Source organism: Apodemus sylvaticus, chromosome 2 (assembly GCF_947179515.1).
Source record: "Apodemus sylvaticus chromosome 2, mApoSyl1.1, whole genome shotgun sequence".
Classification (NCBI taxonomy): domain Eukaryota; kingdom Metazoa; phylum Chordata; class Mammalia; order Rodentia; family Muridae; genus Apodemus; species Apodemus sylvaticus.
In genome coordinates, this window is record NC_067473.1 from 181,321,816 (window position 1) to 181,340,069 (window position 18,254).

The 18,254-nt window shown below is 40.6% G+C and overlaps 1 protein-coding gene across 1 annotated transcript in view; it reads left to right on the top strand.

The window, feature by feature from the left end:
* Positions 1-18,254, top strand: part of Etnk1 (ethanolamine kinase 1) — a 41,354-nt gene that overhangs the window by 16,237 nt on the left and 6,863 nt on the right. The window contains exons 3-6 of the mRNA XM_052175236.1: positions 3,393-3,533; positions 5,090-5,232; positions 14,193-14,276; positions 16,003-16,163. Of these exons, the coding sequence (XP_052031196.1) occupies positions 3,393-3,533; positions 5,090-5,232; positions 14,193-14,276; positions 16,003-16,163 (529 nt within the window). The remainder of the gene's footprint in view (positions 1-3,392; positions 3,534-5,089; positions 5,233-14,192; positions 14,277-16,002; positions 16,164-18,254) is intronic.

The window sequence follows — 18,254 nt, forward strand, 5'->3', positions numbered from 1 at the left end:
CTTACTTTGTAGACCAGGCTGGCCTTGAACTCAGAAATCCTCCTGCCTCTGCCTCCCAAGTGCTGGGATCAAAGGTGTGCGCGGCCACCGCCACCACCTGGCTGACCAGTTTCATTTTTCCCCCTCTTTTTCCTCTTCTTTTGGGTGTGGGGAGATAGAGTCTTCATAGCAGCTCAGGCTGGTTTTAAATGCCCAGCAGTTCTCGACCCCAGCCTCTGAGCACCCAGGTATAGGACTGCACTTGCAGTTACTGTGCCAGCTATGCCTGCTCTTGGTTTTTAATTAAAAAAATAGCCAGACAGTGTTGGCGCACGCCTTTAATCCCAGCACTCTGGGAGGGAGAGGCAGGTGGATTTCTGAGTTTAAGGCCAGCCTCGTTGACAGAGTTCCAGGACAGCCAATGCTACACAGAGAAACCCTGTCTCGAAAAAAAAAAAAAAAAACTAAACTAAACTAAACTAAACTAAACTAAACTAAAATAAAACTTCACAGAGGATACTATTAGATTTGTTTAAATTTTAATTAGTTACAGTATAAAAATCTGTAATAGGCATATTACAATTCTAAAAATGTCAGAATTCACTTATTAAAGTTGGGGACATGATCAAGTGATTTTGATAGCTAATACTGATGGACTACTTAACAAACAGGAACTTTATAGTGTCTAAATCTAATTTAATAAAACTCATGCAAAATAACCCTAGGGGATAGATATTAATAAGCCTGCTTAAGTAAATGAGAAAACTAAGATATAAAGACATTTCAGTCATTAACCTTTGATCCTCTTGGCTAACACAAATAGATGCTGAGAGAACCCCACTGATAGGTAACTAAGTTCCTGTGTGTTAATAGAATAGAGAGGAAAACAGGCCTTTGTTGTGCTACTTAGAAAACATGATATTGCTAGACTTAATGAACATAGAACAGCATTCTGTTGCTCTTTTAGTTTTATAGCTACATAATACTTGGCCTGGTAGAGAGTTTCTTTTTATTAAGGAACTGTAATCTCTCTTGAGTAACCTCAAGTGGAAAGAGTAGAATGTCACATAGTTGGTCCTTAATGTACTTGAGTGACTGATTCAAGATTCTATCTCTCCACTGATAGCAGATCTGTGGGCGCTCAGTTGAGTCCCTCATGTGACCTGATACTTGTCTGGAGCGTGTGTGGCTCCATTATGGCTTGTCTCTGTGGTACCTAGTTCCACATGCAGTGCAAATGCTCTCCAGAGGTTTGCTGTTCAGTACGGATGGATGAGCCATTGGTCGTGGATAGTTGGAGCACACAGTATAAGACAGTGACACTAGGTAGACGGTGGGGCGGGGCGGGGCGGGGCCGGGCAGGAGGATTTGGAAGGCTAGGCTACTTCCCTGTAATTCCCTATTGCATTATTTGTATAGGAATTGCGTTGTACTCAGTGTAACAAGGTGTGTGTAACTTTGTGAGATATATTTTTTCTTCAGTTATTTTGGTTGTGCTTGGTTGGATTGGTGGATATGTGACCCAGAGACACATGGGGCTCATTGCAGGTTTTAGTCAGTTAAGGCTTGCTGAAGCTGATTTTAGCATTTACAGTCACATTTGGTTAAAATGGTGTTACTTGTATTTTCAGTTAAGTCTACTCATTTAGAATACATATGAAGATATTAATGTCATATATTCACTATGTAGATATAATATTTTCTGTAAGAAACCAGGCATACTCTTTGAAGTATATTGTGTGACAATCTGGTTTGCATTGTGATAAATTGATTTACTGGTTTTTTGAAAAAGGAGGCTAAAAGACAGAAGAAACTGATAGGAATCAAGTTAGTTGGTGTTTTAAGAATTATATTTGGGGATTTGTTTTGCTATTCAGTTTATTTCAGGTTATGTTGTAACTCTTTTTCCTTTTCAACAAATTTATTTATTTATTTATTTATTTATTTATTTAATGCATGTATGTATGTAAGTACACCATTGCTCTCTTCAGACACACCAGAAGAGGGTATCAGATCCCATTGCAGATGGTTGAAAGCCACCATGTGGTTTCTGGGAATTGAACTCAGAACCTCTGGAAGAGCAGTCATTGTTCTTAACCACTGAGCCATCTCCCATGTTGAAACTCTTGTGGCATTTTAAAACACTTAGCAGGGCCTATTAACTACTAGAAAACAGAAACTGCAGGAAACAGGAAGGGCAGTCTGTCCAAGTCATAAATTATTATGGAAGGATTCTGGATAGGAAGCTCTGCTCCTCTTTACTGGATCTTAAAAGACATGGAGAAACCAAATCCCCATACGCAGTGGAACAGAACGAATAGCAAGAAGTGAGGGACGTTACCTCCTCACCCAACAAGAGAAGAGGAGGATAGGAGCAAGCCTTTGCTGGCCTGGAGCTCACCTGTGCTTCAGAGGCAGAGCCAGGGGATCAGGAGTTGAAGGCCATCCTCAGTTACATAAGTTCCAGGCCTGTCTGTACCTCTCCTCCTGCCTTAAATGCATACACGCATGCATACGGCACATAGAGATGTCAGCAACACCAAGGCAATTTTATTTTTATCTTTTCGAAGTTGATTGGGGCTGGAGGATGACTCAGTTGGATAGGACTTTGTCCTTTTACAGAGGGACCCGAGTTTGGCTCTTAGCGCTCTTGTCCGGCAGCTAAAAAACATGAATGTTCATGATAAAGGGCTGGGGATGTAGCTCAGAGGGTAAAGTACTTGCTTAGTATGAGTGAAGCCCTGGTAGCATTCTTAAATAGGGAATGGTGGCACCTGCCTGTAATCTGAATAGGTGATGATCAGAAGTTCAGGGTCATCCTCTGCTACTTAGTCCAAGGCTAGCCTAGGGTATATGACACTTGATCTCAAAAAAAAAATCAGACAAGAATAATTATAGTAGAAACTTAAGTCTTTATTTAATCACAACTTTATGACACTTGATTCTTTGTGTCTTAGTTTGAGTTGTTAAGTATTTTTGTATCATCAGGGAAGCTTTTAATATTCTCATTCATTAGCTAGACTTCAGCTAATCCCTTAATCAGAATTTGGGGGATAGTAAATTGTTTTTAGCAATGCCACTGATGGGGGTGGGTAGCTTTTTCTTCTGGGCATCATAGTTACAGTAATGATAAACGGGACAGGATGTGATGTTAATTGGTTGTTGTGGCCATAGGAAGCAGCTGTGAGGGGCTTCAGCCTGTGAGTGAGGTGGGGGAACCCAGAAAGGCACGCCGGCCGGCCGCAGCCTGACTGGACCTGGCGGTTACTGTTAAAATGGAGCTTAGAAGGAAACACCTCAGAAGTGCGTGGAAGACTGTTGAGGAAGCTGACTAACAGTGAGGGAGTGACAGTCTTTTCTAAATAGACAATTATTCTTAACTTAGAATTTTGTGCTGTTCTGTTTTCAAACAGGCTCATAGCTCGTCAGCTTGCCAAAATCCATGCTATTCATGCGCACAATGGCTGGATCCCCAAATCTAACCTGTGGCTAAAGATGGGAAAATACTTCTCTCTCATTCCCACAGGATTTGCTGATGAAGACATTAATAAAAGGTAACTTACTTTGGTATTCGAGTTGCTTTGCTCTTAGTACGTACTGAAAGATAACACTTGTGTAAAATCTGGTGCACTCCTCGGCATCACAGTGAACAAAGTTGTGGACTGGCCCTCAGGCGGCACTAAGGAAAGAGTCTCCTTGTCCTGTTGAGGCCCCCCATTCCTATCCCGACCCTGAAGAGAAGTCCCTACCACAATAAAGGAGGATGGAGTGGCTACAGACACAGAGTATTTATTTAGACATAATTATAAAGAATACCTGGAAAGGGTGCAGCGGTACCAGTTATGGTAAACATCTAAAGATGTGGGTATGGATGGGACTATAAGAATTTAGGCCATCTTAATTTACTGTGTTTATTAAATGTCAGATTATTAGGGTGAAAATGTACCTTCTGGGGATCTTAGCTTTTTTGAATGGCTACCAAGTTCAAACTGCCTGTGATGGTTCATTTTTTATATGAGTTTTTTTTTTTTTTTATACATCAGTCTTAGAATCTAAATCTTGAATATTACTATTATTACTAGTATAAACATGGAAAATTTTATTAGATTTCTACCTAAATTGTGTTAAGGCTGTAATTTTGTGTAGAAATTGTTTCCAGAACAGAAGCAAGCATTATTTAGAAGTGTTGACAGTGTGCTTACCTATATGTATGCACAGACACACAGACTCTCTTAAGTTCATAATCTGTGCTCACGTGGCGAGTGCTCAGCTCCATTTTGTCATCTGTTAAAAGGATTACTGTAGGTTATTAGCTGGGTTTGATGATGGTGGTCTCCCCATGTAGATAATTTGTATGGAGGGTAAAGAGTACTTTGATAGACTTTGGGTGAAGAACCAAGAGGCCAGGAGTCCGTGAACAGCTGTTGCCTGGAGTGTGTGTGGCAGGCGGGGGGAGGTGGCACAGTCCGTCTCATTTTATTTTCTATTAAATTGTCTGCAGACAGGTTCCCACACCCATACTTCTGAGTCCCTTCTTTTTCCCAGGCACCCTCCTATTAACCCTCATGCTTAAAATCTGGGTTAATAATTTTTTTTTAAGAAGCTGTTTCCTCAGTTGTGCTGAGGCAAGCCATAGCTTTGTTGTTGAGATGAAGTAGGTAATTTGTGTGCTTCATTTCCTTCTCAGACGGTGCTCTGGGCTTTTCTGAAAACAATTCATTTTCATCTTTCCTTGCTTAAAATAAATATTTTTCAGTCTATAACTTTAAATAATATACTTGAGACTGTTAATGGATTAATTTTGTCTCAGTCCCCTTGCCTATATAAAGCGGCAGTAAGCATCACATGTTCACAGTGGTACACCACAGCTGGCTACTGCTTACTCTGCCCCTCTCAGTTTTGAAGTGTCAGTTTCTAGTTTCTGCTCTACATTTTAACGGTCTTATGTTTAAGTTGATTTTAAAGGTTTTCTTTATTCTTTGATTCATTGTTGAATTCAGGAATATGTGCTTAATCAATAGAAAGCATGTGAGATAGAATTTTTAACTTTAAATTGGAAAGAAGTGTCAATCAGATGAATAAGGTCTAACTCTTCTTTTAAAATGGAAAGGTTCCTAAGTGAGATCCCAAGCCCTCAGCTTCTTCAGGAGGAGATGACTTGGATGAAGGAGATTCTTTCAAACCTGGGCTCACCTGTGGTACTTTGCCATAATGACCTGTTGTGTAAGAATATAATCTACAACGAGAAACAAGGTAGGTATTTGACCTTAGCAGTAAGTAATTTGATCCATTGCTCATATGCTCTTTTTAATGGTTCCTCGTCTTTGTATCAGTAAACAAAGAGTAAAACATACACAAAGATTTTTGCTTGAGGTTATAAAAAATCATGGTAATTGCTATTAGGAATATATATATATATGTATATATATGTGTATATATATATGTATTTATATACACATACATATATATGGATAAAATGTCTTTAAATTGTTAGAAGTGGTTAGTTCTTGTTGGCTTTTTAAGTGTACAATGATAAATGTGTATATATGTATGTATATATATGTTTACACATATATATTTATAAATATACACATATGAATATATATTTTTGAAAGCTGTTTGGCCACTTGTGATTTTTTGAAAGCATGTCTGCTGTAATGGGGAGTGTGGGAAGTTAACAGATTTGCCACTGCACTCCTGGGTCTGTGGGAACCTCTCAGTGCTATGGGCTTAGCAGCATTTAATATCTCCAGGCTTTCTAATTCCTGTGTGTATGCTGATGCTCTAGGGAGAGACTCAGATGTAGAATACTGTTTTTGTTCATATTTATAGCAAATGAGGTAGTGATAAAATAGCTTTGACAAATAAACCTAAAATATCCTTGAGATAAAGTTGATACTTTGTAACTTTGTGTGACTGTTCCTATCTTGATGCTCTGTGTCCATATGTAAGAGTCACTGGTACACTGTTAGGTCATTAGATAAAGTGCTTTGAGGTTTGGTTGCTAAACAATAAACACCTTCAAAACTAAATTGAAATTTCAAAGTATCATTTGTGTTAAAAATTAATAATTGAGCAGTGCTTGAAACTGGAGCCGCTGCTTTTCAGAGAAGGCATTCTTGAAAGGAATTTTGTGAAGACCATATTTTAAATTAAAAAAAGGGTGTTTTTATGTATATACTAAAAAAAATTACTATTGTTGTAGTCATAAATATACTAAATTGCTACTAGTGACCTTATATCCAAAGTTGGGATGTTCTAATAAAATACTTTTTAATAATTATTGTTAACTTTAACCTGAAACTGAATTACAGAGACACTGTCAAGGACGGTATGGCCCTAAGTACATTTTCAAAGACATTAATTTTTTTATATTTGATATTTTAATGTGGATGAGAGATTGTTTTAAAAAAAAAACAATACTGTGCTAAAGGCTCTGTTTTGAATTTTGTTAATTCTTGTGTGGAATCACTTCATTTTATATTTTAGGTGTACCCAAGAGCATTAAGTCTTTGACAGTGTTCTTTAAGGAGTTGCTGTCCATTGATTATACATGGTTGAGTAAATGAGTGGTGACCAAATCTCAACGCTATGAGGCAGAAACATTAGTGGTGCTTAACGGGTGTGCAAGACCTAATAACACATTTGTGTAATGGAGTTTCATGTAAGGGACTTCATCTTACATTTGAAGTGGACACTCAGCTTTATTTTTAACTGCAAGTTAAAGGGAATTTGTTACTTCCTTTGGAATATGTTTAATTGCTATTTATAGTTTTTTGCATATTCATTTCATAGAACAAACTTGTTTATAAAACTAAAAATAAGGGACCAAAAAAATCAGATTACTTTGTCATAGGCACTTTACTTTTCATTACACATTTGTCAGTCTCAGCTCTTAATAATTTACATATAAAATGCTTGTATATCAAAGAGCAACTAGGCTTTAATTTGGTATTAGAAGTCAGAATCCAGCCAGGCAGTGGTGGCACACACCTGTAATCCTAGCACTTGGGAGGCAGAGGCAGGCGGATTTCTGAGTTCGAGGCCAGCCTGGTCTACAAGAGTGAGTTCCAGGACAGCCAGGGCTACACAGAGAAACCCTGTCTTGAAAAAAAAAAAAAAACAAAGAACAAACAAACAAACAAAAAAAGAAGTCAGAAACCCTCTCATGTCCCTGTCCTCCAGGAAGAGCTCATGTTGTATTGCTTGCTCTTTGTCTTTGTGGGCACTTTGTGTGTTGGTTTATGGAAAGGTTGTGTGTAGGTTTTCTCTATCAATCAGTCGTTTATGTTTATTAGAAAGGCTAATAGAATCTTGTGGCATCCCCTGGAAACAAGATTTCTGTGTTAGTAGTTGATACATAAGCCATAAGACACTATAGTTAAGCCGGGTGGTGGTGGTGGTGGTGGTGGAGGAGGAGGAGGAGGAGGAGGAGGAGGTGGCGGCGCACACCTGTAATCCCAGCACTCTGGGAGGCAGAGGCAGGCGGATTTCTGAGTTCAAGGCTAGCCTGGTCTACAGAGTGAGTCGCAGGACAGCCAGGGCTATACAGAGAAACCCTGTCTTGAAAAAACCAAATCCAAAAAAACCAAAACCAAACAAACAAAAAAAGACACTGTAGTTAGAGTGTTCAGGTAAAACCTAAAATTCAAGAACACCTGACCAGAAAGCCACCGTGTACCATCCTTTGGTGTGATTTCAGGTGAGGAGCTAGTAGCTTTGAGATAATGAAAGCATATGAACTATTTGAATCTATAGTTACAAGTAGAAGATAACCAGGTTTTAGTCCAACAAATTGGTAAGCTTAATACATTGGTGTGGGAACATTCCTTTGATGCTCCAGAGGCGATCTTAGAAAAGACCATATGGGAGCTAGGTGTGTGTAGGTACATCTTGTATCTCAGCACATAAGAGGCAGAGGCAGGCAGATCTAGAGCTACATATTGAGACTCCATCTTAAGTGGGAGTTGAGGAAACCACAAAAGGGCTGGAGAGATGGCTCAGCCTTTAAGGCGAGGCTCTTAACAACAATAACAAAGGCAAATGGACTACACCTATTTTAGCTGGCCCTTCCTTTACTGTAGCATGTGAAAACTGAGCTTTTTGAAGGGAGGGTAACTTGCAGTTAGAATAGTGGATTAAATTTTGCATTTTATTCACATATACATTTGATCAGTTGTGCTAATGTCAGCCATGTGAATTGAGATGGGACCTCCTATTTTCTGCTTATCTTCTGAGATACAGATAGATAAAAATAATGGCTGAAGTGAGTGAACTGGCCCCATATCATCAAGCTGTCTTTGTTGGTTTAATTCCTCAGAAGTGTAAATTTGGAGCTCACTTAATACATTTGTGCAGTATCATCTTGCAGTGACTGCATACATTTTAAAGTAATGTGTTAAACTGACTTTGACATTAATATACATATATAGTTTGCCAGCTATTATTATGCTGCTTATAGTATACATTTTATAAAATGCTATCAGGATTTGAAAAGCTAGCATATCTGGGGGGTGGTGATGCACGCCTTTAATCCCAGTACTTGGGAGGCAGAGGCACATGGATCTCAGTGGCCAGAGCTACTTGGAGGAACAAACAAGCAACCACCCCCCCCCCCCCAGAAAAAAAAAAACAAAAAAACAAACCAAACCCTAAGCAACAACAAAAGAATTAGTATAAGAATGTAGGCCTTCCTTAGTGGAAGACCTGCCCATTCCTGGCTGTATGGACTGCTGACCTCAAAGTGGGGTCAGCGCCCAGTGATGAGATAGAATTATAATAAAGAAAACAGGAAGCAGCCAGTTTTCCTTCAGAGTAAGACAGCATTATGCAGTTGTCTGTCTTCTTATGAGATTTGTTAATCTCACAAGACTTAGAGTGGGGAACTCAGAATGACTTCCAGTTGTAAGTATTCGGATTGCAATCAGTTGCTGACATGTCAGAAGCCATTGATGAAGCTTTTGAGATTGTGCACTTGTCTGTACTTTGTTACAAGCCTCTTTGCTTTGACAATGACTTTAATTTGTTTCTCCCCCTCCCCAATTTCTTCATAAGAGCCCACGTGAAATTCTTCCTATAACTTTAGATGTAAAGGATGTTTAATCATTGTCCATTTTCTATTCAATGAAAAACAAAAGTTGGCTGGTTGGCATTTAGGCAGAACAAAGGAGTAGAGGAAGATGAAGGCCTTTTTATTGGGATGGTTTTAGTTTGTACACTGTAGGTAGGAAAGTCAGCACTACTCAGAGTCTTCTGATTGCCTCTAAACAAGATCTGTTCTAGTCTACTAATGCGAAGCTTGTTATTTTAATGATGTAGAAGATATTATTCTATGGATTTTATTTTAACATTTAATACAAATCTGACTTGTTAGGAGGGTTATAGAGATTCCTTAGTCCCTGCTTGCTTGACTGAGATAGATCTGGCCTCAGTAGAGCTGTCCTTGTGGTCCTGCAGATGTAGCTCAGTTGCTACACTATGCAAAGCCTCACTTGGGTGCCACCCTCCGCATCGGGTAAATGGGTGTGCCAATACTGTGATCCCAGTACTTGGAAGGTAGAAGCAAAGAGGACAGGAAGTTTAAGATAGGTTTTAGCAGTCCCCCCCATCCCTATTAAAGAAATAACAGAAACAAACAGAATATCGTCTCTGAATCATTACTCATGAAACAAGTAGAAATAGGTACATAATCACATTAAACAGTTTGCTTATAAAACCAATACATTCATATGCATGTATACCTTTTGCTTCCTGCTTGGAGTACCACCGTACCTTTAAAATAAAAGCCATGTATGTAGAATGTGGAGTCTAAGTATCTACAAATACAGATGTAGACCTAACTTTCTAACCATGTACCCGGGGCCTAGAGACTAGGAAGGACAAGTGTGTGCTGTGTCACCCACCTCGCCTGCTCCTTCATCAGGCCAGCTTACTGGCTTACCTTCTCTTCACTGAGTTGCCCATCTGAGTGGCTTCCATCCCCAAGCTCTTAGCAGTGTAGTGTGTTTAGAGCCCAGCGTTCACTGAAGTGTACTGTGCCAGCCTTAGCATGTCAGGCTAGGAGAGGTGATGTGGAATTGAAGACATTGGGAAACTGAAGTGTAGGATATCTGTGGCCTGAGAAGTTTGAGGTAACCTAGGCAACATCGTGGAAACCTGCCTTTAAGAACAAGTTTTAAGCATGCTACTTGAATTTGACAGGTGTCCATGCCCCTATAACCTGTACCCCTATAACCTGAATACCCTTAGGTACAGAGCATTTCTGCTATCCTGGAGAGAGCCTCATGTTCTCATGAAGAGTAATACTAATCCTGAACTGATTTATTCTGGACTACTGTGTGTGAGAGGGAAGCCTCCTGAGGCAGCCAGTGTAAAGCAGAACTCTAGCCAGACACAGTGGTGTGCATCTGCAGTCCTGGAGACCTGTGCTGTCTGTAGTCAGTGACAGGGCCTAGCGACGGGCAGCCAGGGCTGCAGAGCAAGCAGCGCCCTGCGCGCCTCTGTTATTAAGGAGCACTGGCTAAGATACTGCTGGATGTTTGTTTTCAGTGTTGAGTTTTACTGCCTGACAGTGTCAGTTTCTGCTGTACTGCAGTCCTCCCTTCTCTGGTATTGTCTGGTTCTTTCCCCATTCCTTCTGAACCCTTTCTTCCCAGCACCCTTCCCTCCTCTCTCTGGGATCTGTGTGTGGCTCACTGGTTTTCATTAGAGTTGTTTGCATGAGCCTTTCAAACCCATGCATTACGTGCACTGTATTCCAGTCATGCTTGGATGAGAATGTTAAATGCCATGTTTTCCCTTTTTTTAAAATGCTCGTTGCAGCCCTTCCTCACATGTTACTGTGCCTGTATTCTGTGTGTGTGTTGTGTGATCCTCCATTTCTCTCCTAATATTTGGCTACTTTCCATGTGCCCGGATGGCTCTTCTGTCCCTCCCCCAGGTGCTGTGTCCCGTAGCTGTCACCAGTCCGCTCCTCTGTGTGCTGGGCTGGAGGTGCATATCTCCTCGCTCATATCCTCTTGCCATGCTCTGTAAGACAGGCGGTGTTTTTGTGGAATTCCTGTGTTTTCTTCACCACTGTTTCTCTGTGTCTAATAGCTGAGCAGGTTGAAGGGCTGGAAAGGGTCAGGTTCTCAAATAGGTGGCTATACTTCTCATTTTTAATAAGATAAGCCAAGACTTGTATCTTGTTATAATTATATAGCCTTATTTAATTGTTTTTGGCTTTAACGTGCTTTAATAAGTGGAAGACTAGTTTTCTTGTATTGAGATTTGAACAGTTTAAGTGGATTTTTCCTACAGTGGTGAAGGGCTTCAAGCAGTAGTAAAAATCAAAAATATTTTTCAAAATTCAAATTCATCCATTATTTGCTTTGTGTTGTGTGTCACTGGTGCAGTTATTTAAAGATAATAAAAATCAATGCTAGCCTTTAAGCTAATCGTTTTTTTTAAAGGTTAAGGATGCCCTGAGAATCTGGATGATGTAGAAGCCCCTCCTTGGGAAGTGAGTGCACACATAAGATTCTAGGCTGTAATTTCATTATCTGTTCGCCTTTGAGACCTCCAGTAGAAGTTCATGTCTTAAGGAATTACTTATTAAGAATACATTATTAATACTGGGAAATAGTAGAAACAAAAAAAATTAAACTCACTGGAAAAAAGAAATAACATGTTCTGTTGCTAGGAGAACATTTTCCAGTGCCGTAATTTGATTTTTCTGGCACCCTAAAGATAATAGGGCCTCTTTAATTTTATATTGTTGCAGAATCTTAAATTTAAGGTTGAGTTCCACTTTGTAATAACTTGAAAAAGAATAGTTAATGCAGATTTTAAAAATTTCTTTCCTTTAAAGCTTTGTGTCTTGTACAATGTGAGTTTGCCAAATTTTCTTCATCTGCTACAGATTAGGTATGCCATTGCTGCTGCCATGTGGCGGCGCACCGTGCTTCTTAAACGCACTGACTGGAGCTTTGTCGCCTCACTTGTTCACATGCACGGAGCCTGGTAACAGCCCCATCTGTATTTTGTTAGCTTCATTTGCTTATCTTTAGATTTCATTGTAAACTCAACATAGCATTTAAACATAAAGGCCAGTGTTAATGAGTTAACGCTACTACAAAAGTCACTGCTAAAACTTTTCATGGTGAAACAGATTTTAACTTTTCTTAAAATGATTTATGTTTTAATTAAAGTATGTTTATAAGCGGGTGTGTTTTTACCTGCTATTTTAACTGTATTTGCCAAATTCTAAATATAATTTTGAAAATTGAAGCTTTTATTTATGTGGCAAAAGTAAGCTTCAGGACTGGGCTGTGTATTTTTATTGGCACTTAACTATTAAAATGAGCTCTACAAGAAGTTGTGCTTACAGAGCCAGAGTCATCAACAGCTGCTCGGAAAAGTCACCTGTTAGGCGTTTGGGTGGTTCAGTTATGGACCGTGGTAAATGTATTTTGTTCTTTGAAGGCTCTTGGAGGGATATGTTCTAGATCATTCTGTTTAGTTTTGCTTGTTGACAGTTTATTATAGAATATCCATAGTATTATTTTTTAAGAATAACATTTTTTTCTTCAGAAACACTCATTGTAAAGAAGTTAAAAAAAAAAGAGAGAAAAGTTGAAGGGAAAATCACTAGTCTACCACTGCAATAAAGGAGCCGAACATTTTTTTTGTTTCTTTCAATTAATCTTTGCCCTATATTCTCTTTTCTTAGACATTTTAATAAATTGCATAACAGTATATTAGCTGATTCAGTATCCATTTTCTTAACTTTATATTTTAGACTCCTGATTTTGGAAGCTGTTGAGTACTTTGTCTCAGTGAAGGACTTGCCCACAGCTTGTCACTGCCAACCTCGCCCTTCTGCTGCTCGCTGAGACCCTGAAGGGCGGAGCACTGCTTGTCAAGTAGCTGGGGCTTGCGGCTCGGCAGGCCACACTTGCCACTGCGGGGCACTGATGTAGTCTCATTAGCATGTAATGTAACAAGGGGTGTCCAGCTTTGCAGACTGGAATACACTTTGATCATTGCCCTTTTCCCAGTATAGTGTCTAGGGTCCACCCAGGCCTGGTGCCCGCTGGGCAAGCACCCCACCTCCAGGCTCCTCCCCAGCTCCTGGTCGATCTAAAGAGCTCTGCATTGACCACACAGCTCTCGGTTATGAGTTTCTGTTTTTCTTGGTGGATTAACTATAACTGTGCTCATGACTGTACTTTTAGATTAAGTATCCAGATCTCTATTATGACATTAAAATTAAGACACTGCTCTTTTTAAATTAAGACATTTCTCTTTAAGGCCGGGGTGACCACATTGCTGTCACATAGTCTCATCCTGAGCGTCTTGGACGGACCCTCATAGCCAAGGCCACTCTGTGTCCACTGCAGCTGTATGTAGGTCATGGGACACAAACATTTTTGGAGTAGACAGTGACATACATTAGTTTTTTAAAAATTATTATCACTTCTATGTTTTGTCATAGAATATATTCAACTTGTATATTTATATGTGATCCCAATGTAATGAGCACTTAAAAATTAAACATTTCTAAGTAATAGTAATCACTTGTAAAAAAAAAAAAGGTGGACAGGATTGTCTTTACACACACACACACAGACAGAGAGAGACACACACACATACATTTGAATGAAATTTTAATTTAACTCATGTAATGCCCTTAAGACATGGAAAACTCAGTTGTGAGGTTATACCATACAAAAAACTTAAGAATTTGATAGCAACTCACTTTTTACACTGGTGATAACATCAAATTGGTCACCATGTTTACGGTCAGAACCACAGAGTTCAGGTTGTTTCATATGTTAGATAAGCTTGCTAGTGTACAGTTTGCCATTGGTGATGTTTTGTTAAGATAGGCTGTTAACAATTTCCACAGTTATTTCTAATTAAATATGAATTTTTAAGTTACTGATGCCCCCATGTGGTGAGAAACATATCTTCTGTTAGAACTTGGAAATGACTATATTTTTTAACAAAAGTGGATAATAATGTTTTTGAAATGCTGTTGATCAAGGGACGTAATTTGAATTTCGTGAAGCTCATGGCCATAAAATTCACAGCCTCGCCCTGTGTCGTCTCAAGTGCATGTAACCAAGCGCACCCACTGAGACAAATAAGAGAGACTGAGTACAGATAGCGTGGGGCTTTCCGGTCCTGTGTGTGATTTCTTATTTGCTTTGTTTCTGTGTCTCACATAGGTGACGTACAATTCATTGATTATGAGTATTCTGGATACAACTACCTGGCATATGATATTGGAAATCATTTCAATGAGTTTGCAGGTAAGACCTGTGTGTCACTGTTGGGGTCGTGTACCGTCTACGGCATTGCAGGGCTATACCAAAGGTGGGTCCCTGGGCAGGAGCAGCTCGTGCTGCCCACCACGTGACCCTCTCTCTGCCTTTGTTTCTTTGGTCCTGGAGGAGAGAGCGTTTCCCTTACTGCCTTCAGAACATACTGCACCAGAGGGATAGGATCTTGGAAAATCATGGCCTGTGACCTGGGTTTTGACCCTGTCAGGCCTTTGTTCCATGTTCTCAGTACATGCACAGTATCTTGGCTTCCATCTCCAGCACAACAAAACAGCATGGGTCCTGAAATGCTTTTTATTTTTAACAAGACGCTTACATTTTTTATGGTTTTGTTTTGATTGCTACAGATCTCATCTTAACGCTGTGTCCCTCCCTTCTGTTCCACTGCACATTCAAATACTACCTAACACTCCAGGGTTACTTCATGCAGCCTTTCCCTCACAGAAGTTCAAAGACCATTAAGGCGAGAGCAGTTTGCATGCCATGAAGGGTGAACTCATCCTGCACAGACTCATCGATGCCTAGGAGTCATCACCAGTTTAAATTTGGTTGAACATTTTTACATCTTGAATTTCAATTTAAAATTACGTCTAAAACTTCAGATTTTTTTTTTTATGTTAGTGGAATATATAATTGACACTATATTTAGGATTTTCCTAAAAGTAAAGATGAGACGATGCTTTGGGTGCTTTAATCCCAGTGAGGACATCGCTGAACTTAGGCCTGCAGCAGATCACTGTTTTCATATTCATATCATTTGGGTCTAGACTAATAAATGAAATTGGTGGACGTTTTGTTTTGAGTTACTTAGTTCTACCAAGTTTACCATACATATACCATATGCATACATACACCGTCTCTATACATCCACACAGCCCCACGCATGCGCTTCACATTCTCTCATGTGTCTCTGGTAGGCAGAAATGAGTCTGTAGAATAAGTGTCACCCTTTCGTGACATGCCACAGTGGTCTTAGACCTTCTGTGGGAAAAACTGAATTAACCCCTGGATGTTGGACTAGAAGGGAGAGAGGGAGCAGTAAGATGACATTGCGTCTGTGGGGTAGAAATCTCCGCAAGGAGAAGCAGCAGCTATAGCATGAAAGAGCCAGGTTTAGACTACTTGCGAAGAACCCCGGTGCCAGGCAAGCGTAGCAGAAACATTTAGGGTTGGCCGTCAGACTGTGGCCATGGCCCGCCTTTCCTCCTACTCTCTTCTTCATCACTGCTTCCTGTCCTAGGTAAAAGTAGAAAATAGCGGAGTTGGGGTATATGTGCAGTACAGATTGGATGTGGTGTTTGTTTTCCTTTGTGTTGTGGGGTGGACCTAAGAGGACCGGGAATCAAGAGTGTTGTGGTGCACTGTGTAAAACTGGCAAATAATCAATAAAAATATGTTGGAAGAAAAAATGTTTACCCTGGGTGTTATCAAAAGCTGCTATGAAGTGTGGGGCTTGAGGCTCTGCTCTCCCTCTATGCTTAAAAATACTCAGGGGCACTTACTCTGGTGTGGACTGGGCTTCCAGTGAAGACTGCTCAGTGGAAGCAGTGACGTACGTCATCAGCTCCCTGCCTAAGGTGAGCAGCAGCTCCGTGCCTCCCACAGAGTTAAGCTAGGATTCTGATTGTGGTCCAGTGTGTGGCCCAGAAGCAGTGAGGGGTGTGGGACTTTTCAGTCACTGTCTGTCTCTCCTCAGGTGTCAGCGATGTAGACTATAGTCTCTATCCAGACAGAGAGCTCCAGAGCCAGTGGCTGCGCTCTTACCTCGAAGCCTACAAGGAGTATAAAGGCTTTGGCAGTGATGTCACTGAAAAGGAAGTAGAGACACTCTTCATTCAAGTCAATCAGTTCGCATTGGTAAGTTTAAATAAAATCAGTGAGACATTGTGAGCTTGTGAGGTTTGTTTAAAATAATGAAAACTGTGGTTGCTTACAGTTTGCCTCATAAATTACCTTAGTTTGTTGTATCTTTACCCACTTACATATCTTTGCCTGAGTTTACTTTGAAAATATTTAGTTATCTTCTGAGAGTTGTAGTTCATTAGCACAGCTGATATGTTAAGACATTACTGAATATTAGGTCAGTTCTTTCAGCTAAATCTCAAATATGATTTTATGCAATTGGCTTTGGGAGCATTGGCCATCTCATCTTTTCAAATAGACTGCAGTGATGGCCCGCAGCTAGACTGTTGATGCTCTCAGGTGCAGGCCCCGAGACTCCGGAGACGTGGCAGCACGGTGCCAGTGAGTGGCTGTGAGGTGTGACAGCTGCTGTCTGGTGTCTGTGATGGAGCTGCAGGTACAGTATTCACCTCCAGAAAGAGAAGTGACTTCACAGACTCTGCAGTGTTCACATGCTTTAGATGCTAGGATTGTGTCTGAACAGTCATTACCCAGATGCTAAGTACTTACTGCTGTTCTAGTTTAGGAATATTGGAAGTAAAGTTCTTCTAAGTGCTTATAATCTAGAATGACAAGATGCAAATTTTCTTTTTTGTAAAACATAACACCCATGTTTAAAATTTGTACTGAAATATGATTAGGAATAAACTTACATGTGATTTAAGGGGGAAATATCATGGTGGTACATGCTTGCAGTGCCAGCTCTTGGGAAGTAGACACAGCAGAATGTAGAGCTTGACATCAGCCACACAGCAAGGAAGAGCAGCCTGGTCGGAATGAGACCTTATTTCAGAAAACTAAACCAAGCTTAAATTGCTAACAAGTGTACTGCACCTGAGATGTATTACAAGGTCATCTAGCCTTGACCAGGCCTTTGATGGGGTTACAGGTGTAGTGTGACCATGCTGGCTCTAGCAGAGATGGCTCAGCAAGCATGAAGACCTGTGTTTAGACCCTCAGCATCCATGTAACAGTGGGCATGACACACACCTGTAGTTCTCATGCTAGGGAGATGGCGGGCAGGTGTTCTTCGTGGCCTTCTGACCAGTCAGACAATTCAGTTGGTCAGTCAGCTCCTGTCTCAAGACATGCCTCAGCAGGTAAAGTGCCAGCTGTGTCAACGTTAGGCCCAGAATTGGATCCCCAGCACCCAGTGTAACAAGCTGGGTGGGTACAGTGACCCCCTCCTATGAGTTCAGTGCAGGGGTTCCCGGAACAGCCTGATAGCTAGGCCTGCTCAGCTCTGGGTTCAAGAGAGAGGCCCTGCCTTGATGTATAAGGTGGAGAGAGAGCAGGGAGGAGACCCAGAGATGGTGGCTTTCATACACATGCACCTCTACATGTCCCTACATACCTGCATTCACATAGACACACATGTAAAAGTGTAAGGTGGGAAGTGATAGTGCTTCCATGTGCACACAGGTGCATACTGCCCCACATCAGTTATGCACTCTGAGAAAAAGATAAAAGGACATTAATGGTGGTGGTGGTGGTGGTGGTGGTGGTGGTGGTGGGGTGTGTGTGTGTGTGTATGTACGTGTATGTACACCACATGGTGCATGTGTGGAATTCAGAGAACAACTTGTAGGTGTGAGTATTCACACCACCATGTGAGGATCAGGCACTGAACCTGTGTCCTTAGGCTTCATGGCAAAACCTTTATTCATTGAGCCATTTGGATGGCGGAAGAACTCTTTTATTAACATCACTCCTTTAGCATTTTCTATACGTTCATGTGTAGTTTTCTAGTATATAGTATGTTCACTATATCCTGAGGTCTGGTACCAACTTCTGCTTGCTCATAAATAAAACTAGTGAGTTGTTGAATTTCTCTTGTCTTAGCACAATACTGCCGACCTCTTATGTGACTTCTGTCCATTTCCCATCTGGAAATGTCTTGCTGCATTGGGGCTTGCTTTCTGTCTGCAGAATTGAAGAGTGTGGTAGGATTTCACACGGGTATGCACAGGTGTGCTCCGCTTCCCCTTAAGACTGTACGCTGCTGTTAACTAGTTTGCTCTGCGTGTAGCAACTTTTGATTCCTCT